Here is a 27,282-nt window from a genome sequence, read left to right as displayed (position 1 = left end):
CCTGGATCAGGAATGGTGTGGCCAGCAGCAGCAGGGCAGTGATTCTTCCCCTCTGGTGGGCACAGGTTGGGCAGCACCTTGAATGCTGTGTCCAGTTCTGAGCCCCCCAAATTAGGAAGGACATGGAGGGGCTGGAGCGTGTGCAGAGAAGGGCAACAAGGCTGGTGAGGGGTCTGGAACACAAGTCCTGTGAGGAGTGGCTGAAGGTGCTGGGGTTGTTTATCCTGTACAAAAGTAGACTCAGAGGTTACCTTAATACTCTCTACAACTTCCTGAACAGTGGTTTTAGTCAGGTAGGGGTTTGTGTCTTTCACCATGCAGCAACAGAATGAGAAGACACAATCTTAAGCTTCAGCAGAGGAATACAGGTTGGATATTAGGAAAAATGTTTTTTACAGGAAATGCGGTAAAATTCTGGAATGATCTCTCCTGGGTCTGGTGGACACACCATCCCTATATGTTTGAAAAAAGACTAGGTATGGCAATTGGTGCCATATGGAAGTGTTAGGCAGAGGTTGGACTTGATCTTGAAGTTCTCTTCCAACCTAGTGATTCTGTGATTCTGTGAATTCACAGAGACTTTCAGCTGAAGTCTCTGTCCCTGTCCTTTTCCCTGGGTCTCTGTTGCAGATGGAAGCTGCTGGTGCCATTCTCACCTTTAACCCCTAATTTGAATGGAGACAGATGCTCTCGGGTGTGTTAAGAAGTTGTTGTTCAATGTTTATGTGGAATTTTTGTATCCCAATGGCATCAAGGAGACCCTTGTGGCACTGTGGAAACTCTTGGAACCAAAAAGCCACTGAGACACTGGGGTAGGATGGCACCAAGGAGATCATTGAGATACTGCAGATCCAAAGAAACCTTGGTGGCTCCATGGAAACTCATGGAATCATGAGCACTGTGACACAGCAGGGCTTCATGGAACCAAGGAGTGAATTGTGACTGTGCCAAACCTCTTGGAACCAAAGAGCCATTGTGGAACTTCAGAGCCTTGTGGACCAAGGGGGACCACAGTGACACTGTGAGAGTCCATGGAACCAAGTGGCCATGGTGACACTGGAGCCTCATTGACCAATTTTGCATTGTGACACTGCAGTATGGAATCATGGAGACAACTGTGACCTTACCTGGTGTCAAGGCAGCAAGGGGCCATTGTCACACTGTGGGGCTTCATGGGACCAAGGAACAGTTGTGGTACCATGGAAATTGTGGCAACTGTGTCACCACGGAACCAAGGAGACCATTGTGACACTACAGGAATCCATGGAACTAAGGATTCATGTAGCAGTGTGGGACAAATGGAACCAAGGGACCATTGTGACACTGTGGGGCCTCATGGATCCAAGGAGAGCATTGTGACACTGAACCTAATGGAATTGTTGCAAATGATACAAATTCTAGGTTCAGGACAAGGTGTCTCCTCACAGCCCTTGGTGGCACAGACCCTGCTGTGCTCCAGGGCATCAAGACTTGGCTTCTCCTGGGCACTGCCAGACCTGCCAGGGCCCTTGGCCATGTCCAGCACAGCTTGTCCTGTGCTGTCCCACAGCTGCTGTTGTGTCCCTGCAGGCTGCACACTCTCATCTCACTGCCCCTGGCTCTGCCCTTCCCCTGCCAGCCCTGCCCTGACCTCTGCCATGCTCACCCTCTGTGCCTTGGGACACACACACATGCACTGAGCTCATCCTCCTTCTCCTGGATGCGTCTCCTGCCACAGCACTGCCCTGGAGGGTTCATTGCTCACAGGAGCTGCTGTGTTTGCACTGGTGCATTTTATAGCTCTACTTCTTGCCTGTCTGTCAATTCTGTCTTCAAAGAGCTCTCCAAGAAATGGATTCATTGAATTGTGGAATAACAGAGGTGGAAAGAGTCCCCTGAGAACCCGTGGCCTGGGTGTGGCTAGGATGGAGTTCCCTTTGCCCAGAGTAGCCCCTGTCCTGCTGTGCTTGGCTCCTGTGGCTGGAGTGGGTTTAGTCCCAGCCCAAGGCTTTGGCTGCTCCTGAGCACGGCTAACCCCACATGTGGCATCTCTGCAACCCCCAAACCAATGGGCTGGAGGGGGGGCAAGTGTTCTTGGGGACACAGGGATGGGACAGCTAGGCTGGACTGACCCAAGGGATCTACCATTCAATGGGATATCCAGATCAGGAGGGAAATGAGGGGGATTAGAGGGCCTCTGGATTATCTGTATTAATACATTTGTCTTCCAGAGCAACCATTATGTGTGGTGAATTCTTGTCTCTCTGTGGTATTTCTTTCTTCTACATTTGGCCCTTTTTTTTTAATCCCCTGACATTAATCTCTCTTTATGGCGACCCACAACTGTTCACCTTATTTTCTGCTGTTTTCTGAGTAAGGAGGGACAGTGACAGAGACACTCTGTTGCCACTGGATGCCCAGGTGGGTTTAGCCACAGCCACCTTGCCCAACTCTGCTCTTATGGGCACAGCCAGAAATGTCAGGGCTCTGTCAGGTGTCCACCCCTGAGCTGGGATCTTGCCCTGCTCACAGCCCCAGGGGTGTCCAGGGACACGAGTCCTTCCCTGGCACACACACAGGCAGTTCATTGCAGCATGGGCAGGGGCTCCCTGGGCTCTGCTGCCACTGCCTGAGCCTGGCAGGGACCTCAACCCTGCGGGTGTCACCCTACCCTGCCCCTGCCCGAGGTGCCCCATGGCTGGAGGGATGGACATAGGGAGCTCTGGGCACAGGAGCTCATCCCAGCCCTGCATCCAGGGGTTCACAGGGGATGTTACTCTCTGGAAACTCCAGGAACAGCTGAAGGTGTTTGTGCTCGTTGGGTTTGTGTCCTCTTACACACACACAGGATGTTCAGGACTGTGGAATGTCCCTGCACTGCAAACACAGACTCCTGACCCGATCACTTGTTGTCCCTCCAGGCAGGGAAGAGCAACCTCTGTTCCCTGGGGTGAGAGGGCACTGCTGGAAGCAGCACTGGCTTTGCAGGGACACTGCTGGGACAGCCCCACCCTGAACACTGCCACACTTTGGCTGTCACTACTGTTCTCCTCTCGGGGACGCTGTGTTGGGAACATCCTTGAGAGCAAACTGGGAAGGAGATTGAAGCTTTCAGGCCCTGCACTGGGAAGATGGCCTTGTATGATGGAAATGCTGTTGCAGAGCCTAGCTCTGTCCCAGCAGTGCCCATAGCCTGTCCCTGCCTGCAGTGCCTGCACAATCACACAGCAGGACTGGGACTGAGCTAAAAGAGCCCTGAGGTCTTAAACCAAAACAGGGGCTCTGAAGGGGAGTGTGGAACTGAAGGAAGAGGAGGTTATGGAGCAGAAGCCCTGGGGGTGCCTGGCATGAGGAGCACTGGGTTTCCCTTTTCACCCTAGTTCTGCACAGAGGCACCAACCCTGCAGCTCCAGAGACGCCAAGGAGGAAAGATGTCAGGCAAACACAGCAACATCAAGTCCTTTATTTTGTGTAAGCCCAAATGTAGTACAGCTCTTGGATTATATAGTCTATGGTTAACACTAGGAATGCAAATACTGAATTAAAAATGGCAAAGATAAAGATTTTCTTGTGAAAAAATTCTAAAATATGTCATACCGGTGCCAGAAAAAAACCCAAAAAACAAACAAGCAAAAAAAACCCCACAGGACAAAGAGTGGTCATTAACGAGTAAAATTATAATAGTTATAGAGGAGAATGAGAGTTTATTTTTTCTGAGAAGCATTCATGATGATTTTCCTCAAGCCATCCTTGAGCTCCTGGTTCCTCAGGCTGTAGATGAGGGGGTTCAGGGCTGGAGGCACCACTGAGTACAGAACTGACAGTGCCAGATCTAGAGTTGGGGAGGAGATGGAGGGGGGCTTCAGGTTAGTAAATGTGCCTGTGCAGATAAACAGGGAGACGACAGCCAGGTGAGGGAAGCACGTAGAAAAGGCTTTGTGCCGTCCCTGCTCAGAAGGGATCCTCAGCACAGCCCTGAAGATCTGTACATAGGAGAAAACAATGAACACAAAACAACCAAATACTAAGCAGCCAGAAACAGCAATGAGCCCAAGTTCCCTGAGGTAGGAGTGTGCGCAGGAGAGCTTGAGGATGTGTGGGATTTCACAGAAGAACTGACCCAGGACATTGCCATGGCATAAGGGCAGGGAAAATGTATTGGCCGTGTGCAGCAGAGCATTGAGAAAGGCACTGGCCCAGGCAGCTGCTGCCATGTGGGCACAAGCTCTGCTGCCCAGGAGGGTCCTGTAGTGCAGGGGTTTGCAGATGGACACGTAGCGGTCGTAGCACATGACGGTCAGGAGAAAATACTCTGCTGAAATGAAAAACACAAAGAAAAAGACCTGAGCAGCACATCCTTCGAAGGAGATGTTCCTGGTGTCCCAGAGGGAATTGTGCATGGCTTTGGGCACAGTGGTGCAGATGCAGCCCATGTCAGTGAGAGCCAGGTTGAGCAGAAAGAAGAACATGGGGGTGTGCAGATGGTGGCCGCAGGCTACGGCGCTGATGATGAAGCCGTTGGCCAGGAGGGCAGCCAGGGAGATGCCCAGGAAGAGGCAGAAGTGCAGGAGCTGCAGCTGCCGCGTGTTTGCCAATGGCAGCAGGATGAAGTGGCTGATGGAGCTGCTGTTGGACATTTCTGCCATATGGGCATGGTGGACCACTGAGAGAAGACATTGACAAGCTGGAAAAGATTTCCTTGACTCAATCCTGTGAAATTATATTGCAAATTCTCTCAAAACTACTTGTCTTCCTGTGGAAGAACTTCAGCAATCTTTTTTTTTTTTTAATACCAATTTTGCACTGCTGAGTTAGTGCCTCTTCTTCAGCATTGCTCTCAGCCTGGACACTGGGGAGTCTAGAGGGAAAACAGGGTTCTTGTGCCCCATTGCAGTCAGACCTGCTGGTCGCACACAGCTGCCCTGTGCTCATTACACCCCCCACTATTTCACGGTGATCAAAATTACAGTGTGCTGGAAAAACAAAGTGGATTCTTTGAAGGCTCCAGTTTCAAAGTCAATCTTCCTAAACCCTTCCTTCTTTCCCTGTGCAGCTGGACTTAGAAGGATATCCAAGGCTGTTCTGGCTCTTTGCTGCCTGGAGTTGTGCCTATTAGAAGTTGTTTCTCTGTATCCAAGGCCTGATAACCCTGTATCCCCGTACCCCTGTTAGAGCCCAGCCCAGCCCTGGGGGCTCAGCTCTGCCCTGCACACCCTTCCTAGCACAGGGCACTGCCCTGGGGAATCTCCGTGCCAGCAGAACCTTAAGGGCAGCTCAGACAAACTGAGATGCTACAAGCCAAGGTACTGCTGCTGCTGTCTGTAGGCAGAGGAGGGTGAGGAGGCACTTTGTGAGGGAGATGTGAGGCAGATCTGCTGATGCCCAGTGGGAGAGTTCAGGAGCCTCAGTGACACAGACACACCTGACAGCCCCTTTCCCTTGACTTGAGGAGAAAGCTGAGAGCAGCCCTGGCCATGCAGCACCATCTCCACAGCAGGAGGAATCTGCCCTGATGGGGGTGGCTCTTTCCACCTCCAACTTCTCCCCACAGTGCATGGGGAGCTGCCAGGCAGGCTGAGAGCTGCCCCTGGCAGGTTGCACATCCCCTGGGCTTGCTGAGAACCCTGAGGGCTGCAGGAGCTGCTCTGCAGGACAGCCCTGGGCAGCTCTGACTGCAACCCCAGCTTCACCCCTGCAACCGTCCCTGGCAGCAGGAGCCATCCTGCCCTGTTCCTCTGACAGTGCCCAGGGCAGCCCCGCACTGCAGCACATCCTCCTCCTTCTCATCACCATCCTGTGCCTCAGAGAAACTGGGAGAGTCCTCCTGACACATCCCCTACACTGTGGGCTGTGCTGGCTCTAGGAGATCCCTCCAGGAGCACAGGGCACATTGCCCTGCACCCACAGACTCACTATGTCCAGGACTGTGCAGATGTTTCTCCACGTGAAGTCTCAGCTCCATGTCTTCCCAGTCCTGACTGCCTTTAGCCTGTCTGTGCCTGGCTCCTGTCCCCTCAGTGCCTGTAGGCAGTGCCCTCAGCCGTGCAGTGCTGGGAGAGGAGCTGCTACTCAGCAGCAATGTCTTTTTGAAGATTTTCCTTTTCCCATTATCTCCCTCTGTGCCAGGAGACATAACAGAACAACTTTGATGACCCTCTCAGGAGTTTGTTCTTTTTTAAATTAGATTCAGTCCCTGAGAGAATGTTTTTCAAAAATGCTCTCAAGAACTCAAAATTAAATTGCAACATGAAAGTTTCTTGAACTTTTAATGGGTCTCAGTGAGAGACAGGACTGAGAATGTTCCCCAAGGTACCAGATAGAGCAGAACAATGGAGGCAGTGGCGACAGGTAGAAACAAGGAAAGTAAAGGTGTCTCTGACAAAAATTTAGTAAAATTTTACCATGCCTGTGAACATTTAGCACAAGAACAAGGCATGCAGGGGCTGCTTTCCCAGCAGGCAAGGTGTGAAGACAAAAACATATCTGGCTCAAGGGTGCAGTGATAGAATCAACAGGAATTGGGAAATTGGAATGCGTTTTTAGGAAATGGGTACATTCTAATACACATGTAGTGACTTAATATAAGCAACACACTTGTAGAATGATCTATTCACACAAGGATCGGAGTTATCCTATTCTTGGACATTGGACTTGAGGCCTGAAAAAATGATTTTTTCATCCAATTTTTGTTAAGGAGACTTCTTTTGATATTTTGGAGATTTGGTGATAGTGAACCTCACAGCACCAAGGAGTCAGCTTTTACACTATGGAACCTCAAGGAACAAAGGGGCCTTTTGACATTGTGTGAGCTCATGGAACTAAAATCCATTTTAAAAGAGTGAGGCCACATGGAACCTATGGTCCCTTGTTACACTGCAGATCCAAGGAGACCATTGTGGCACTGAGAAATCTCATGGAACCAAAAGTCCACTGTGACAGAGAAAGGCCTCATGGAACCAAGGGGCCATTGTGACACTGTGGGGCCTCATGGAACCAATGGTCCATTTTTTACTGCAGATTCAAGGAGGCCATGGTGACTCCATGGAACCTCCTGCAATCATGGGTGCATTGTGACACTGCAGAGCCTCACAGAACCAAGGTGACCATGTTTTACTATAGAACCTCATGGGACAAAGGGTCCGTGGTGACACTGCAGAACTGTTGCTGAGAGTATGAAAGCTCATGGAATCAGAAGTGCATTGTGACCAAGCGACCATTGTGACACAGTGGAACTTCATGGTACCAAGGGTCCATTGTTACACTGTGGGGGACCCATGAAACCAAAGGACCATTGAGACATTGCAGGGCCTCATGGAACAATGGAGATTATTATGAAACAGAATCACAGAATTCACAAGGTTGGAAAAGACCTTGGAGATCATCACGTCAAACCTATGACCTAACGTCACCTCATAAACTTAATCATGGCTCTCAGTGACACGCCCAGTCTCTTTTGAAATTCCTCCAAGGACAGTGACTCCACTCCTCTCTGGGCAGAAGATTCCAGTACCCAATCACTTCTTCAGTGAAGGTTTTTCTTGGTATCAAACCTATACTACCCCTGGCTCATCTTATGACAGACTCTCATTCTGTCAGTGTTTGTTCAGTAGATGAGACTGACCCCCACCTAGCTACAGCCTCTTATCAGGTGGTTGTAGAGAGTCTCACTAGAGGCCGTTGTAGCCATTGGGGCCATTGTAGCACAGCACAGCCTCATGGAATCAAGGGGAACACAGTGACAGTGTGGGGCTCCATGGGACGAAGGGACCATTCTGACACCGTGGAACCAAGGAGACCTTTATTATGATGCCTTAAGTTCTGAGTTTTCTGTTCCGCTTTTCCATTGTGCTTAGGGTGATGAAGACAAAATAGTCTGATTCCAGCTATTGATTCAAGGACATTTTCTTCAAACTCCAGGCCCTAAGAATAAACAATGTGAAAGGAGAAGGGCAGGCCAGCCAGGAGGCGAGGAGGATTGCACCTTACAATTTGAGACTTAATTGGATTGTCGACTCCAAATAGAGTATGCAAATGGACTGAAATCTATAAAAATGTGAAATCATGTGATCAAGCCGTCTTTTACTTCTGCCTTGGAGCCATCCAGGCAGGGCAGAGGCCACATTGTGGCACTGGTACTGCCAGGGTATGGCCTTTGAAGGATGCTCAATAAATATCCATTTAATTTTCTTTTAACTGTGTATGATCTCTGTTCCAGCTCCTAATGGCAACAGTTACACTACAGGGCAGGAGAAGGAGACCCTTCTACCATTTTGAGCCTTCATGAAACCAAGGGTTCATTGAGATACTTTGGCATGGGAAATGCAGGCATAGAGAGCTCTCAGGGCCTTCTGCATACAGGCTGCTCAGAGATAGAAATGGGTACAAGGTTTGACCTAAGACCTTGGAGAAGGTTTGGAGAACTAGAGCGTTAAAGTAAAACAGACATGAAACAAGAATATAAATTTGCAGTTTAAGTGAGTACATATTTTAAACAAACAGAAATATGTACAATATAAGCAACACAATATGTAAGGGAAGAGAGCAAAATATTTTAAAGTTTAGCTATAGGACCTGTTATAAAGTTAGTTAGAGGTTTAAGATGTATCAATGTAATTTTGTGAAATGTTATATAATTGGTTGAAAATGACACATTGCAACAAAGCCAGGGGAAGAAAAGCAATTAGTGATTGGTTAGCAAACTTCATAGATTTGGCTAAAAAATTAACATAAGGCATTGTAATTAAGAATGAGGTGGCTTTGATATTATGGCGTTTGATGTAACACCTTTAATGTCTCACCTTTTTATGGGACTGATCCAATAAAGCAATAAACGATCTTTTACAACATCTCTCAGTTGCCCCATCTCTTGCCATATTAACATCCCGATAGGGATCTTTCAGATACCAGGTCCCCCCATTAGAAATCAATAGAGATTTAGGGGCATTGGATCTACCCCATTGAAGTCAATGAGGATTTAGAGCAAGCAGGTTTACCCCATTAAAGTCAGTGAGGATTTTGTGGAAATTTGAGGATGAAATGGGGAAATTTGGATAAAATTCAAGGAAATCTTTGGCTTAATTCCAGGAATTTCCACTCCAGGATAACAGTGCTGATGCTCTGGAAGTCCTGGATGAATCCCTGGAAGCCAATACTGAATCCCTGATCCCTCACCTGTGGCCAATGCTGGAGCTGTGCATTCAGCTAAGCCCAAAAATTTCCATTTTAAGCCCAAAATCTGAGAATTCTGAGCCCAGAATTGGGACTTTTTGTGGGGGCGCGGAGCCACTTGCGAAGGAACGGCGAGGGGTTTAGCCAGACAGTCAATGTGATTGATAAAGCATAATCCAACTTTATTGAGAGCATCAGACAGTTTTATAGCCCAGAACAGCATAAATCAGCATTATTCATATTAGTACAATCTTATTGGTTTTTACTATGTAAGCCTTCTCTTATTATTGGTTATTGCAAGTGTGAGACAACCACGCCTACTGAATTTCTAGCAAAAAATTTTACGTGCTACATCACTGCTCGTCTTGGCTGCTACTTCCCTTATTCTTGTACTTATTGCTATATAGTATCCATCCCAGGGTTATACCTCGTTTGCTACGTGCTTCCCTGGAAGTTAAGACCTTGATTGAACAATGGGCATATGTATTACTTATCGACTAACTCTGCAAATTATGCTAGCTGTATTGCATTTGCAAAAGTCTCTTAAAAGCAAACACTGCTCAGCAAAATCTGCTTAAGAGTAAGGCCTAGCTGCTACTTAGCAGGAGCTGCTCTCCAGCAACAAGGCCTCAGTCGAGCCATATCCACAGTTGTGTCCATGGCTTTCTAACCAATTCTCAACACTAGCCCAGGAACTGAAATGGGGAGTTGGGACAGAGAGGAAAGGGCAAACAAGGATGGGCTGTTTACAGGGGACAGGACAGGGATAGGCAGAAAGAAGAAACCAGGATTAGGAAAGATGAAATAATTCAAAGGGGAAGAAAAGAAAATGCTCAGGGCTCTTTGGCGGTGGCTGCCAGGCAGCCCTGGCTCTGCGCTAACAACATCTGCAATGGGACAGGAAACTCACAGCTCATGGGAACAAAATTTCTACCTGACTGCAGAAGTCAGGACAAATCTGAGTGGTGTCCCTGGTGTCCCTCAGCCCTTGCTGGCCCCAGGGGCTGATGGCATTTGTGCTCACTCAGCTCCATCTCCCCACAGCAGCACCATGGGGCTGCTGACGCCTGCTCTGTGCAGTGCAAACAGGGGCTCCTGAGCCAGTGCTGCTGTGTCTGTGCCTGCAGGGATGTGGCACCTGTGTGAGCTGGGGGACAGGCCAGGGCTGCAGAGGGGGGATGTTGTTGGCAGGTGCATGAGGACGCTCTGGGACGCTGCCCTGGGCTGTCCAGCACAGTGGGGATGGATCAGCCCCTGCTCTGCTGCTCCTTGCCAGGGTCTCCCCCTTGCAGGGACCTTGCAGAGCACCAGCCATGCTGCTTGCCGCCAGCCTGCCCATGGCCAGCCTTCGGCTACTCACAGGGGTTTTCTTTGCTCAGCACTGGCCTGGCCAAGTGTTTTGGAGAGAGCCTGGCCAAGGAGGCTGGAGCCCCCAGGTCCTGATTTGATGTGTCAGAGCTGCCCCAGCAGTGCCCATGGCCTATCCCTGCTGCAGCCCTGGCACTGCCACCCCCAGGGCTGTGCCAGCCCCAAGAGCACTCAGGCCCTGCAGCAACACAAGGGACAGGAGGGCAGCAGGGCAGTGGCACTGGAGCAGCACTGGCACCACCAAGTGCTGCTGCTGCTGGGCACAGCTGCTGTGCCAGCACTGATCTGCCCCAGCTCTGCACACAGACATTACTGTTGCAGCTCTAGAGAAGGGAACAAAAGGGGAATTTCTGGAGAAAACTTGGCTGGGAGATCCTTAATTCATTTACAGCCAGCCAGGAGAATAGACCCTCATTTAGACAGTCTGCAGTCACAGCAAAGAGAAATAAAATGAGAGATGGCACAAGTAAAGTTTTTTTTTTTTTTTTTTGAGGACAATATTAAGGAAGAAAAACAAAGAAAAAGATTCTCCAAAATTTAATCAATGAGAACTAACACATATGGCTTTTATTACAAGTAATTTTCAAGATTGCCCAGCAGTTTAATGTTCCTGAAAGCAGCCAGTCATCAGTGTCCACATTGCAGCCTTGAGCTCCTGGTTCCTCAGACTGTAGATGAGGGGGTTCAGGGCTGGAGGAACCACCGAGTACAGAACTGACAGGGACAGATCTAGAGATGGGAAGGAGACAGAGGGGGGCTTCAGGTTGGCAAATGTGCCAGTGCTTATAAACAGGGAGACCACAGCCAGGTGAGGGAGGCAGGTGGAAAAGGCTTTGTACCGTCCCTGCTCAGAGGGGATTCTCAGCACAGCCCTGAAGATCTGCACATAGGAGAAAACAATGAACACAAAACAGCCAAAACATAAACAGACACTAACAGCAAGGAGCCCAAGTTCCCTGAGGTAGGAGTGTGTACAGGAGAGCTTGAGGATGTGGGGGATTTCACAGAAGAACTGGCCCAGGACATTGCCATGGCATAAGGGCAGGGAAAATGTATTGGCCGTGTGCAGCAGTGAATAGAGAAAGGCACTGGCCCAGGCATATGCTGCCATGTGGGCACAAGCTCTGCTGCCCAGGAGGGTCCCGTAGTGCAGGGGTTTGCAGATGGACACGTAGCGGTCGTAGCACATGAGGGTCAGGAGGAATAACTCGTCTGAAAGGAAAAAGACAAATAGAAATAGTTGTGCCACACATCCTGCGTAGGAGATGTTCCTGGTGTCCCAGAGGGAATTGTGCATGGCTTTGGGCACAGTGGTGCAGATGCAGCCCATGTCAGTGAGAGCCAGGTTGAGCAGAAAGAAGAACATGGGCATGTGCAGGTGGTGGCTGCAGGCTACGGCGCTGATGATGAGGCCGTTGCCCAGGAGGGCAGCCAGGGAGATGCCCAGGAAGAGGTAGAAGTGCAGGAGCTGCAGCTGCCGTGTGTCTGCCAGTGCCAGCAGGAGGAAGTGGCTGATGGAGCTGCTGTTGGACATTTCTTCATTCTGGGCATTGTGGATTATTGAAAGCAGACATTGATACACTGGGACAGATTTTCTTGTGTCAATGCTATGTTTTTTTCTCACTAATGTACTCAAAAATGCTTCGCTTTCTTTGAAGAAATATCACATTTTCTTCTTCTTTTTTTTTTAATTTGTTTTTGGTTGGGTGTTTTTCTGTTAACATATTGTCCCTTTAACTGAAGGGGCAGAAATCGTCTTTCATCATTGAACTCAGCCTGAACAATGGGGAGCCCAGAGAGAATGCTGGGCTGCCACTCCCAGTGCTGTCACAACTGCTGGTCCCACACAGCTGGCACTTGATCATTAAACCTCTCTCTTTTTCAGTGTGACTGCACTAAAAACATGCTGGAAAAATAAGTAGGACTCTTTGATGGGTCCAGTTTCAAAGTCAACTTCTTTGAAGTCTTTGCTCTTTCCTAGATACCAGAAGAGGGAGGGTATCCAGCATTGATGTGTCTTTCTGTTGCCTGGAGCTGTGCCTATTGCAAGCTGTTTCTCTCTATCCAGGCCTTGTCCCTGCCAGTCCTCCAAGAGCCCACCAAACCCTGGGGACTCAGCTTTACCCTGCAGACCCCTCCCAGAACAGGGCACTGCCCAGGGACATCTCCCTGCCAGCAGGGCCTTAAGGGCAGCTCAGAAAAATTGAAATGCTGCAAGCCAAGGTGCTGGTACTGCTGCTGTCTGTAGGCAGAGGAGGGTGAGGAGGCACTTTGAGAGGGAGATGTGAGACAGATCTGCTGATGCCCAGTGGAACAGTGCAGGGGTCTCAGTGACACAGACACACCAGACAGCCCCTTTCCCTTGACTTGAGGAGAAAGCCGAGAGCAGCCCTGGCCATGCAGCACCATCTCCACAGCAGGAGGAATCTGTCCTGATGGGGGTGGCTCCTTCCACCTTCAACTTTTCCCTACAGTGCATGGGGAGCTGCCAGGCAGGCTGAGAGCTGTCCCTGGCAGGTGGCACATGCCCTGGGCTGTCCAAGAGCCCTGAGGGCTGCAGGAGCTGCTCTGCAGGACAGCCCTGGGCAGCTCTGGCTGCAGCCCCAGCTTCAGCCCCTGCAGCCATCCCTGGCAGCAGAAGCTGTCCTGCCCTGTCCCTCTGACACTGCCCAGGGCAGCCCTGCTCTGCAGCACATCCTCCTCCTCCTGTGCCTCAGAGAAACTGTGAGAGTCCTCCTGACAGATCCCCTAGGCTACGGACTGTGTTGGCTCCAGGAGATCCCTCCAGGAACACAAGGGACATTGCCTTGTACCCACGGACTCACCATGTTGGGGGCTGTGAAGATGTTTCTCTAAGTGAAGTCTCAGCTCAATGTCTTCCCAGTCCTGATTGCCTTTAGCCTGTTTGTGCCTGGCTTCTGTCCCCTCAGTGCCTGCAGGCAGTGCCCTCAGCGGTGCTGGGTTGGGAGAGAAACTGCTCCTTAGCAGAATTGACTTTTTGAAGCTTCTCTTGGTGGCCTGAAGCTCCCTCTGTGCCAGAAGCCCAGCCCAGCTCAGCAGCACAGACACAGCACAAAGAGTTTTATCACCCCCTCAGGGCTTTGACGTTGTTTACATCAAACTCAGTCCCTGAGAGTGTGTTCATAAACTTCTCGATAACTAAATGTCAGAGTGAAATCCAAAGCTTCTTGAAGTTTTAATGGATCCCACTGAGGGACACGACTGTGAAACTGTCCCCAAATTCCAGTTAGAGCCTAACACTGAAAGTAGTGATGAGAGGCGCAACAAACTAAGGAAATGTGTTTTAGATGCTGAGCAAATCTGGATGTGTTTCAGGAATCCAAAAGGCCAAGGCCTGAGCCCCAGCCCCTGGCAAGGCAGATCCTCATTGCTCAGGGCTTTTCCTGGGCCACTGGGCTCTGGGGATGTGCAATGCCAAGGGCAGGTCCATGGGTGGTGTGGGAGGTGGGTTTCTGGACGTTCACTGGACAGACTCAGGAGCTTATTATTTGCTGTTCTTCAGTTTTTTATTTTATCATAAGGCATGGGTATAAGAAAGAGAGCTTAGAGAGAGGTTAAAGATCAGAGGTAAGAAGAGAGAGGCAAGAGGAAAGAAGCAAGAGAGAGAGCTTTTCCATTTGCAATAAAATAAGTATTTTTCCATAATTAATATTCTAAATTCCAATAACCAATCTAATACAATACACAAATTTCTTAATATTTGCATGCAACCTATAGGAACAACTAAATTATCGTGCTTTATAGCCTTAATCCTTATCTTCAGACCTTTCCTGCCAGGCTTGGGACAGGATGTCTGTTGGTTCTTTGGTATGTGTGGTATTTGGTATTATCTAAACAGAGAAAGAGGCCTCAAACCTTAATATTACTATTTTCAGCATCTCTGTCAAATACTGCTAACATCTCTATTTCATCTATTGTTTCAGAAGTACTTGCTAGGCATTCATAAGTCTTTCCTATTCCTTCACCAACAGGCGGCCCCTGCCAGGCTGCTGAGCAGGGACAAGGAGGCATTGAGGCCCCAGCACAGCAAGGCTCACTTGTCCCCTGCTGGCCTCGGGCCCAGGGCCAGCAGCCATGGCCCAAGTGCTGCAGCAGTTGGCTCTGGCAGGGCCTTTCAGCTGCTACCCATCCCTGTGCCCTCTGCAGCCCAGGCTGTCCTACGGTGTCCATGCCCTGCGCCTCTGTCCCTGCAGGCTGTCATCATCCCTCTTCTGCCCCACCTCACTGGTCCCTTCTTTGCTGGCAGCTCTGCCTCCTGCTTGCCTCTGCCTGGACACACAAAGCCTTGGGCTTGATACCAAAAGGATCATTCAATTTTACTGTGCCTGTAAACCTTAAGCAGAGGAGCAGTGCATTGAAAGACTTCTTTCCCAGCAGAGATGATTTGAAAACCAGAAGATCTCTGCCTCAAGGGTGAAGTGATAGAAAAAGTGAAGATAGAAACTGGGAATTTGGGGTGGGGTTTATGGAAATGTGCAAGTTGTTAGTCACATGTAGCAACTGCATATGGGAAACACACTTTTAGAATCACATGTCCATTTTGATTATGTGTTATCCCCTGCTGGATCTTAGGCCTGAATAAATGATGCCCTCTTTAACACCAAAGTAGTGTTAAGGAGCCATTTTCTGATACTTTGGAGATTTGCTAATAGTATGGCCTCATGGACCCAAGGAGTCAGCTGTGACAGCGGTAACTCATAGAACAAAGGATCCATTGTGAGACAGCACTGCTCCTGTCCAGGCACTCCGTCCCACTGCAGGGGTTGTTTTTGTAAAAGTTCAGTACCAGGCACTTCGATTTCTTAAACCTCACATTGAAGGACTTAGTCCCTGGATCCATCCTTTCCAGATCCCTGTGCACATCTCTCCTACCATACAGCTAATCAACACTCCCAGCCAGCTGGGGTTCACCAACATTCCATGAAGTCTTCCCTGTTTCACAATGATCTTCATAATCCATGAGGCCTCCCAGTATCACAATGTGCCTTCAGTTCCATAGGACCCTTTGGTGTCACAAACTTCCTTTGATCCTTGGGCCCTGCAGTGTCACAATGGATCCTTCGTTCCATGAGGTCTCGCAGTGCAGCAATGCCCTCTTTGGTCCCACAGTGTTACAATGGCCTCATGGTCCCAAGGGGCACTATGGCATCAAACATGTTTCCTTCATTCCAGGAGTCCCTGAGGAGCAGCACTGCCCCCTTGGTTCAACGGGTCCCTGCAGTGTCACAATGGCCCCATCATTACACGAGGTCCTGCTCTGTCACAATGCTCTGCATGGTCCCACAAGGCCCTGCAGTGTCACAGTGGCCTCTTGGTTTCATGAGGCCTCCAAGTGCTGCCATGAATTCCTTGGTGCTGCAGTGTCACAATGGAGCCCAGATTACACAAGATCCTGCAGGGTCAGGAGGGACCCTTGATTCCATGGGGCAACAGAGTGTCACAATTGTTCCCTTAGTCTCAAGAGTCCTTGCAGTGGAGCAATGGCCCCTTGATTCCATTGTCCCCAGGCTCTCACAAGGCTCTCCTTGATACTGCAGTGGCACAATGGCCCCTTGCTTCCCCAGGGCCCTGCAGTGTCTGTGGTTCCACGAGGACCCAGAGTGTCACAAGGGACTCCTTGCTTCCATGCAGCCCCACAGTGTCACAGTGGCCCCTTGGCTCTATGGTGCCATGTTGTACACAGTGTCACTTTGGTCATTTCAGTTCCATGAGGCCCTGCAGTGTCACAATCATCACAGAATCACACAGACTGCAAAAGACCTTGGAGATTATCAAGTCTAACCTGTGACCCAACACCACCTTGTCACCCAGACCACGGCACTCAGTGCCATAGCCAGTCTATCCTGAAACACTTCCAGGTACAGTGACACACCCACCTCTCTGCGCATTCCAATGCAATGCCCAATCACCCTTGTAGTAAAGAATATTTCCTAATGTCCAGCCTAAACCTCCCCTGATGCAGCCTAAGGCTGTGTCCTCCTATCCTGTTTCTGTTCCTTGGGAAAAGAGCCTGAGTCCCATCTGGCTGCACTCTCTGGTCAGGGAGTTGTAGAGAGTGATGAGGTCTCCCCTGAGCCTCGTCTTCTGCAGGATAAACAGCCCCAGCTCTCTCAGCCACTCCTCACAGGACTTGTGTTCCAGACCCCTCACCAGCTTTGTTACCCTTCTCTGGACACAATCCAGCCCCTCCAGGTCCCTCCTAAATTGGTAGACAAGAACTGGACACAGCACTCGAGATGCTACCCAACCTGTGCCGAGCACAGTGGAAGAACCACTGCCCTGCTCCTGGGGGCAACTCTGTCCCTGATCCATAAAAGTTCCAGGGGTGGGATGAGGGAAAAATGTGGGGAGGGTGTGGGGACAAAATCTGACCAATTGCCATGTCAGCCATGAAGGGTCTTGATTTTCATATCAGTTCAGACTGCATTAGAAGATTCTGGGAGTCACGATCAATTTGACATGGCTGATATCAATCTATAAACAGGAAAAGACAACAGGACAAAACTGTTCTCTCTGTATTGTTTTCAATATAGTATATTTACTTGGAATACACTTTTGAAATATTTCTAATTAACCACAGAAGAATTGAGAAGTGAAATAATTCCCAGGGGCTTTGTTTGTTCTGTTGTTTTCAACAAATATTTATGTACCTTTGTCACTGAATTCCTGAACTGAGGAGCTCAAGAAAGAGGAGGCCTTTGGAAAAGTAAAATTCCTCAACAGCCTCCAAGTGGCTGAGGATCCATCCTCATCAGATCAGAAATGAACAGAAATGGGCACAGCTTTGTGCCTGCCCCAGCACTGGAGATTCCCAAGGCCCCGGCTGTTGTGCAGGCCTGGGCAGATGGGATGGCAGCAGGGGCTGCAGAGCTCTCAGGAGCTCAGGGAGAGGGCAGCAGGGCACACAGGGAGCCTCCTTTTGCCTTGGCCAGGCACGTTCTCATTCATCACCCCAAAGAGACACACCCACTGACCACTCACACTGACCACACTCAATGTACCCAGTGACCACCCTGATTGACCACAACCGAATGACTACATCCTACTGACCACAACCCTCTGACTACACCCACTGCAAAGACACCAATGCCCACACCCCACAGACCACACCCACTGACCACCCAACTGACCACACTGCCACTGACCAAAACCACTGACCACCTCCTACTGACTACTACCACTGACCATGCCACTGACTATCCCATATGGCAACACCCACTGATCAGACCTCACTGAGCTCCCATACTGACCACACCCAGTAAACACACTCACAGACCACCTCTGCATACCACACCTCAATGACCATAGCCCACTGACCACACCCACTGACCACACTCCACTGACAAACTGACCATACCTTCACTGACCGCACCAACAAGCACATCCCCTGACCTCCCAACTGACCACCCCTAGTCAGCTACTGAATCAATCATGTTCACTGACCACAACCACTGACCACACCCACTGACCACTTCAATGACCACACACACTGACCACATCCACTGACCACCCTCCTTGACTACACCTACTTCCAGGTCACCAATACTCACACGCCCCACTGCCCACTCCTGCTGATGGTCCCCACTGACCAAACACAGTGACCACCCCACTGACTCAACCATATGGTCCTGAGAAATGACCACACCCACTGACCACAACCACTGACCATACCCTTGTCCCACACACCACTGTCCAAACACAATGACCACCCCCACTGACCACATCCTCTGACCACTCTACCACTGACCACAACCACTGACTACCATGCAGGCTACCCTTAATGACCACACCCTTTGAGCACACCCCACTGATCGCTGCCACTGACTACACCCATTGACCACTACCCATGGCCACACCAACTGACTACACAACTGACCACACCCAGTTACCAAGCCACACCGACCTCCCAACTGACCACATCCACTGACTATAGCTACTGATCACATCCCACTGCCCACACACAATGACAACACCCACTGGTCACACCCACTGACCGCACCCACTGAGAACCCAACTGACCTCACCACCACTGACCACAACCACTGGCCATAAACCACTGACCACACAGACTGGCTGCACCCTTTGCCAAAATGCTCACACCCCACTAAGCATACCCACTGACTACATCCCACTTACCACCCAGCTGACCATACCTCCACGGAGCACACCCACTGAACACATCCACTTAGCCCATCCACTGACCACACCCCAATGACCACCCAATTGACCACACACCCATTGTCCACAACTGTCCCAGTCTGGGGTTTCTTCTTTGCCCCGAGATCACCCCAGAGGGACACGAAGGTGGTTCAAACTCTGGCTTTCTCTGAAGCCGCCTAAGAGAGACTGCTGGAGACGGTTTTCTCTTTTTCTAGGGATTGTTTATTGTTTCATATCTCAGGGACTTTTTGCCTGGCCAGCAGGGTCTGCTCAGCCTGGCACCCATGGTGGAATCTGCCTGGTGAAGGCAGGGCTTATCTTATATAGTTTGTATTACGTATTACATGTTTACAAAATTTTCCCAATACAATACAATTTTATTAAATGGTCCAGCCCTGACCCCATCCAATCCAAGAGTGCCAACGTGTCATCCAACATGGATGACAGGGAGAAGAAGGAGGAAAAGGTGTCCACCCCCCAAAGTCTTCATCTTGGCCATGTGTCCCTTATCATAAACATTCAAGAAAACCTATTTATCTATGTTCTAAAAGTCTAATTTACACTTTACTAATTTTGGCAGCTTGTTTCCATTCTCTTTGTGCTGACATCTTCCCCTAGGGGTTAGAATTCAGCACCTATGACCCAGGGTCTCACTCAGAGGTCTTTGAGACCCTTGTCAGGGGGGGTTTTTAGACCCCCAAGGAGGCCAGGGGTGCACCCTGGGCTCCCACACACAACCACTGACCACACCTGATGACCAAAACCACTGGCCACACCCACTGGTCACACCTCACCAGCCACTTAACACTGACCACACCTATTGGCCATACTCACTTCCCGTTCCAATGAGCACAACCACTGAGCACATTTCCCTCCTTAATGACCACACTTACTGGCAACCCCCACCAACCATACCTCACTGACCACTACAATGACCATGATCCACTGACCCCACTCACTGACCAAACCCACGGACAACACATCAGTGACCAAACCACTGACCACATCCCCACTGACCACCCCCATTGACCACATCCCACTGACCACCTAAATGAACACTCCAACTGACCACACCTATTACATCAATTCAGGTTGTGGTGGGAGACAGAGATCACACGAACCCTAAGTGATCCATATGACAAAAGCTTCCTTTATTGTCTGGGACTCTTCTTAATCGAGGGTTTGAATGTCCCAGATAAACACATGTGATTGGTTGGTGTCTTAACACACCCATTTCCCTGGCCAATGATGCATCTGCCCTTAGGGTTCAATGCATTGGCTGGGATCCTTTCTATGTGTCCAAATCCATCCGATCTTCTCTCGCCCAGTGAGTCTGTTACTTCTAGGCTGCTGTGATGGTTTGTAAAGATTCCCTGTATTTTTTCTCAGCCAGGACCTGGGCAGCCTCCCATGGACTTGACAAGGACCAGTTGGTGTCTGTTTTTTAATATTGAAACACTATTACACTAACACAGGCCAACTTTTCTGCTGACATGCCTTATGCTTTCTGCTTAGCTCTAATTGCAGTTCTGTCATCTCTGAGGCCTGCTTTTTTGCAGCTTTCCCAAAACCTTCTGATTTTAAATATTCCCACATTACACCAGTGGAAAAGGTTCTTTGTGAAAGACACATATAAAGGTGAAAAAGCACTGAGAAAGTTCTCTTTCTCTTCTGGCCTCAGTACAGGTAATGGTGGTCCAGGCCCCTCCACGCAGCCCACAGACCTGGCAGGGCCTGGGCCAGGGCCAGGCTCTGACTCTGGGCCCCGTTTTCAGCAGAGCCCCCAATAGAAACAGGGGGGGGCAAGGGCCACACCGCTGCCAAGATCTTAGATTTCTCCTGGCACAGCCAGGGAGCCCATGGCTCAGCAGAACATCGAGCCGACATTCAAACCCTGCCCTGCCCTGGTCCGCAGGGTCTTTTTCCTACCAGGAGAGCAGCTCCGGGCAGCCGGGTCCAGCTGGTCTGAAATGCTCCATCCCAACTGCTCTAGCCACTGCCTGAGCGATATATTAACTCTGTCATTGCCCAGAATGAGACTTGCAGACACTTTGTTCTTTGTCCTGAGTGAAAGAAAAGGACCAAGATGAAGATATGCACAGAAATAATATGAAAACACCAACGTCAGACAAAAGGAAGAGTCAGTCCCCGGATGAGGGAAAGAGGAGAGTCATGGACTGAAATGTCTCTTTTTTAAGCTATGGAGAAGAGACTCATTTCCCTATAGCACACAGAGATTACAGGTTTGATTGTAGGTATGAGCAGAGGCATTTGTGCTGAAATGAGCAGATGTTGAAACAGTTGTGATCCCATAAGTTTGAATGAAGAGGAGAGATGAAGATTCCTGCTGCCAGCCAGCAAAGAGAAGAAGAAAGACCTCTGATTACAAAGATGAAGATAGCTTTTGTTTGAATTGTTACAATGTGGAGGAACTGCAGCGAGGGAAATATGCAACCAATCAGTCTGATTGATAAAGCATAGTTTCATTTATTGAAGGCACCATCTACATTTATAATCCAAAATACAATGGCTTAAGCATATTTAGCGTAATTTCATTTGTTTCAGGAACATATGCCTCTCCTACTATTGGCTCTTGGAAGCATGAGATGACCACCCCTTCTACTTTTCAAGCTACCTCTCTGTACGTGCTTTTTAGCAGTAAACCTACTGCATCTATCCTCTATATAGCAACAAACTAACCATCTCTTCATTTTTTCATATCCTCTAGCTGCAGTAGTATCAATTTTATGAATAGGCTGCTATAGCCTGACCTTGCTAATATGTGCAGTTTAGCAGCTAGATTCTTGCCCTGAATCCTCAGACGAGCCATTTTCATGGCCTGCTAATAAGGCCTTAGCTGAGCCATGACCGTTACTTGCTAACCAAGCCTCAACAATTCCTACATTTTCATTTTGTGCGACAAAAGCTTGGTTCATAACTGATTCTGCTATGCGTTCCATACTATGCTGCAAACATTGTAAAACGTAAGGAATAAACAAAATGGCTACCACCAAAACTATTGCCACTATAATAAATTGCTGAATTAATGTAGTTAACTATGGCCCCAAATGTAAAGACTTCAACCAATCAGTCAATCATAACCCAGTGTTTTTCTGCAAATGATTGGTAAGCTCTTGCAGCCTGCTCAGCTGTGCATGAATAGAGACTGAATGGTCAGAAAGGTTGATACAGCACATTCCTTCAAAGTCCTCACATCCATGGCCCTGTGCTAAAAGTATAATATCTATTGCTGCTCGGTTTTGTAAGGTAGCATGTCTAACAGAATCAACATCAGTTAATAGCTGGGAAAGAGTTATAGAGGTTGCATTGGTCTGTTTTGCTAGCCAGCAGCCAAGCTTATTAAGCTGGCCCAAAGCTCCCAAACTAGCTATGCTTGGAGTAAAAAGAGATGCTGCAACAATTTGTTCTATTGACCAAAATTGTACATTATCCCAACAGTCAGGCTTAAAGGCGTGTGCTAATCTTTTAGTGCAAAGATGTTTACAATGGGCCTGTAAGATCATTGATGTATTGGGTGTAAGCAAAGTAAGCCTTCCTAATGTATATGGATCACCTCTTAATCTGGATGGTATACCTGGCCAAGCTCTATCTCCACAAATCAAAAATATTCCTGAAGGTAAGGCAATAGGGATATGTGCAGACACTGAAATGTTGGCAGAGGTATAATTACACCACTGTGAGGCATTCCAATATACTGGGAGAGTTGCATTTACCAACACCATGTAATTAAGTCCTGGTTGTTGTAAGGACCTACCGGAGTAATTAAAGATCACACAGGCATTGTCTTGAACTGATCTAAGTAATTCTAACTCTTGGGGTTCTAATACTGCATGCCCCAAGTAAGGCACCCATTGATCTCAAGAATCAGCATTATTTTTTGGACCCGTAATGTTGTAGGTTGGAATGTCCCTGGGGCATGGCCAGGTGTCAAGAGGTATTCCTACTAAACAGGTGGAAAAAGGATTGCCTGGTGATGCTAAGGACAGGCAGATGGCATTTTACCCAGTTTTGTTTGCCAAAGTAACCCAGATATTAGTTTTAGGTTGTGCTGGGGCCTGTACTAGTACCCATGCCTGTATTGGGAGGATGCTAAGAATTATTACTCCTAAGATTAGGTCGTCGGTGCCTCCTAACAGCAGCATCCCACTCCTCCTCTCTTATAATACGATGTTGTGAAATGCCTGTATCTTGAGAACAGATGACCCTGAGTGCTACTGTAGCAAGGTAGCACTTAATTTGTTTGATATCCTGCAGAAGACACCAACGTACTAACAATTGGTATCTGTTTTTACTATTATCAAAAGCAAGTACAGCAGCTCTTCATGAGTGATTCTTAGTTTTGTTTTGAGCGTCTCTGCCAGCTACTACTATTGAGGACCCACAAACATGGCCTGCATACAGGTTGCCACAACTGTGATTGATGTACCCAAAGTTTTTGTTTACATCCCCCACAAGAGATTAACAGCCAAGCACCACTCCCACACCCCTTAACACAGCTTAAACACCACCTTCACCCAAGTCCAATATGGCCAAAAACCCTTAAGGCTTCCTGATGAGCAAGTGTCTCTAAATCAAGAAGGGTTGTCCTCTCAATCCTCTTCCTTAGAAGGCTCTGGAGTTGAAGCACCAGCAGCTGTACTGCTAGATAGTCTCTCAGGAGTTCTATCTCTTGGTGTGTCAGGAGTGGAGCTATCTTCAGCCGGGGTTTGCGTGGTGTTGCCATCAGTCACTGGCTGGATCCATTTGCTGGGTACCCAAATAGGCCCTGTAGGGGTAATGACACACACATAAGCTCTACCCATATATTGTATCTCAGCAGGACCTTGCCACATTCCTGTTTTGGGATCTCGATACATAACCTTTATAGGGGCTCCTTTTGGATCCTATGTTGTTCTCCTACTATGAATTACAACTGGAGGTTCAGTGTGAGATCCCAAAATGCACAAGTAATTTAGCACAAATTAGGTTTTGGCAAGTAATGAATATACATCCATTTCACCCTTAAATTTCATCAAATAATTTTTTAAGGTTTGATGTGCTCTTTCTACAATGGCTTGGCCTGTTGGGGAATGAGCAATGCCAGTAATATGAAAAATACCCCATTGCTGACAAAACTTCCTAATCTTTTCACTATATGGCTTCATTTAGTGAAATCTGAAACTGCTTATGAAGGCCGCGTGCATTTTGATGAAATGTCTCATGTGCCATTTGTGCCTGCTGGAACTCGCTCCAGAGCACTGACACTGACACCAGCTGTTCTACCACTTCATTGCCCTTGCCCAGGCCATCAGACCATTTATGACTGCAGATGTGCAACACAGCCATCGGTGCCGTTCTGATGTTGACAGCCTGATGCAGTTGTCTCAACATTTCCAACAGTCTCACATTTCTAATATCCTTTATGAGTGCATCCTCAATCCGCCGTGTCACACCTAGTACATACAATGAATCAGTAACTACATTTAAGTTCTTATTAGGCCATTTCAAAATAGCACTAAGGACTGCTCAAAGTTCTAAAGTTTGAAGAGAGTCCTGAGATTCTGTGGGTAGTATCTCATGATTCCATTGTTCTGCACTCAGCTAAACAACTGCTGCTCACCTTGACTTTTTTCCTGCATCTGTGTACGCAGTGATGGCATCCTGCAGAGGGAGGTCCATGACTTTCAGTTTAGGAATCCAAGCATGACACTGCATCCATTGTAAAATAGGATTTTTTATTGATTACAGCTGAACATTTTGTGCTGCTTCCAGAATACTTGCCTGTAAGTCTGGAGAATGATACATATACCATGCCAAGTCCTCAGCTCGCAGGGGCACAGAGATATTTACTGGTTCAAGTCCTGTTATTTGTAGACATCTAAGTCACCCCTTTTTTATTAAAGCAGCAAGGTTAGCAACATGACTTTGTATTGTAGTGCGAGGTTGAAAAGATGTAAATATTCACTCTAAGACAAGTGTCTGATGGTCAGGTGTAGTCTGTGTAAGGGCACCCACTATATAGTCTTTTCCAAGTAGAACAGTAATGTCTATAGATACTTCTGCTATCCTTCGGGAGACAGCTCGTTTCGTAATGGAGGTGGTTAACTGCTGTAGCATCTGTTTTTGCTGAGCAATGACAGATAGAGATGCAGCAGGGTCAGTACCTTTCAGCAAAGATCAAAGGACTTCCAGCTCATCGTTGGAAAATTCAATTACTGGTCGGAGCCACTGGAGGTCACCAAGAAGACGCTGAGCATCATGTAATGTGTGGATAGCTAGTTTTAACTCCAGTTTCTGGGGTCGTATTGTAGTATTAGATATCTGCCAACCCAAATACTGCCAAGGAGCAGTGCACTGTATTTTGTCAGGAGCAACCACCAGTCTCTGCTTTTCCAGAGTGCTGATCATTATATGCTCATGTTCTTTTGTAAAGATTTTTTTCCTGTGCAAACAGGATATCGTTCATAAAATGGAATATCAATGTGGTCTTCCACAGCAGTCGCAGGGGTTGTAATGCGGCTGCCACAAACAATTGACAAAGTGTGGGTGAATTTCGCATGCCTTGTGGCAAAACAGTCCATTCGTACAGTTGAGCAATTGCCTCTCTATTAATGGCTGGCAAAGTAAAGGCAAAGCGTTGCATGTCCTGAGGGTGCAAGGCAATTGTAAAGAAACAGTCCTTTAAGTCCACAATTAGAATATTCCATCCACGAGGGATCATGGCAGGATTAGGCAGACCTGGCTGAAGTGCACCCATGGGCTGCATCTGTGCATTTACAGCACGAAGATTGTGGAGCAGCTTGTATTTTCCTGATTTTTTCTGAATAATAAAAAAAGGAGTGTTCCAAGGGCTAGTCGAGGATCGTACATGTCCCTGCTGTAGTTGTTCTTGTACCAAAAGGTGGGCTTGCTCAAGACTTTCCCTTTTTAGCAACCACTGTTCTATACAAGCCGGATTCTCAGTAAGCCAAGTAAGCTGGATCGAGAAAGTCCAAGTAGTGGCTGCCATCGAAAAGGGCCATTGTCCATGCGTAGCACCAGTCCCATTTGAGTGAGCACATCTCGCCCGATTAATCCCTGTACTCCAGTAGGGAGGTCCATTACTGTCACTACAGTTGATACAGTATTTTGTTCAATAATAATGGACACTGGTTCACAGTTTTTCTGGACCCGTCCTGCTCTACCGACCTCTTTAACTGTCTCCAAGTGATTTTGTAGAGGCCAGGTAGATGGCCAGTGACGCCGGGCAATAATAGTAATGTCCGCACCAGTGTCCAATAAGGTTCAAAGTGTTTTTCTTGAGGGCCATGCCATAAAATAACTTTCACTACTGGACGTTGTTCCATTGTGACATTCAGTAGTACCTAGACCCCTGTAGATCCAAATCCACTGGCTCCTCTCACAGGTCCTTGTGCCTCCTTTATCAGTTGCTGCTGTGGGACCAGCTGAGATATACGACTTCCTGCAGGAATACTGATAGGAGGAAAACGTGTATGAGCCATGACCATAATTTCCCCTGTATAGTCCGCATTGATAACTGCAGGTTCCACAGTCAAACCCTGTAAGGTGGTTGAGGATGTACCTAACAACAAAGCTCCTTAAGATTGTCTATTTAACATTAAGGATCCACACACTCCAGTAGGGATTTTTACCAGCTTAGTATCCTTTAAAACAATGTCTATTGTGGCTGCCAAGTCCAAGCCAAGGCTGCCTCTTATTGCTGGCCGGAGTTCTCTATCTGGGAGTAGGGAGGGGCGGCCTGGAATGCCTGGGAGGTGTGGGCTGCAGTTGGTGTCCTGGCGCCGTGTTCCCTTGTGCTCATTCATCCTTTTTTTGTCCTCTGTCTGCGGCTTCAGTTGCATGAGAGTCGAGCTGACAGTTATGACACCACATATTTGTAATCTGACACTCCCGGCGTATGTGGCTGGACTGACCACATCGAAAGCAATTGCTAATTGAACGAGGCTTGCCAGCACTCTGGGAGTCAGGAGGTTTTAGTGGTGCCAGTGCAGCAGCAAAGGCTTGACTCTGAGACTGCCCCTCTTTTAAGGTTGATGTCAAATTTTTTACTGCCTCAATTAACATAGCCTGAGTTCCCTGAGGGATTTTACTCATACCTTCTAAAAGCTCTACTACTTCCCAATTGCTTGGTAAAGTAGCTATCACTGATTTTACCTGGGGATTGCTACTCTGAGTAATACACTCTTTAAGTTGAGCTCCCTGCATAAACAGAGGTAACTCTGATCTTTTCATTGCTGCAAGTAAGTTTGTCAACAAAACTAGAAAAAGGTTCCTGTGGATCTTGTCTAATATTTATATCAGATGGTAATTCCCCTCATTCTGGTGTAACCTTATCATATGCAACCCGAGCTAACTGCATTGCTTCTTTTACTACATCTAGCCCCAATAGAGCTTGACTCTTGGGTGTGGCAAATCTACTGATCCCCATAAAATGTTCTATTGTGATCCCGTGAAGTGGATCATCCTGTGCTCTCTGAATAAGTGCAGCATTCTGACAAAGACCCTGGAAGTGAGCCTGCCATAACATAAATTTTGAGCTTGTCATAATTAGTTTGAAAACATTTT

At 48.2% G+C, this 27,282-nt stretch overlaps 2 protein-coding genes across 2 annotated transcripts; both read right to left on the bottom strand.

The window, feature by feature from the left end:
• Window positions 1–3,645: 3,645 nt before the first annotated feature.
• LOC306815297 (olfactory receptor 14J1-like) lies at window positions 3,646–4,616 on the bottom strand (the record flags this gene model as incomplete). Its single annotated transcript, XM_079331886.1, has 1 exon — window positions 3,646–4,616. The coding sequence occupies one exon, from the start codon at window positions 4,614–4,616 to the stop codon at window positions 3,684–3,686; it is 933 nt and encodes a 310-aa protein (XP_079188012.1). The 3' UTR covers window positions 3,646–3,683.
• Window positions 4,617–11,116: 6,500 nt separating this feature from the next.
• On the bottom strand, window positions 11,117–12,066 carry LOC306815299 (olfactory receptor 14I1-like; the record flags this gene model as incomplete). Its single annotated transcript, XM_079331887.1, has 1 exon — window positions 11,117–12,066. Exon 1 carries the CDS (start codon window positions 12,047–12,049, stop codon window positions 11,117–11,119), a length of 933 nt encoding a protein of 310 aa, XP_079188013.1. The 5' UTR covers window positions 12,050–12,066.
• Window positions 12,067–27,282: the final 15,216 nt, after the last annotated feature.

This window comes from Erithacus rubecula, assembly GCF_903797595.1.
Source record: "Erithacus rubecula genome assembly, contig: scaffold_113_arrow_ctg1, whole genome shotgun sequence".
NCBI lineage: Eukaryota > Metazoa > Chordata > Aves > Passeriformes > Muscicapidae > Erithacus > Erithacus rubecula.
Note: the sequence above shows the minus strand (reverse complement) of the source record. Positions and strands in the feature narration are given on the sequence as shown.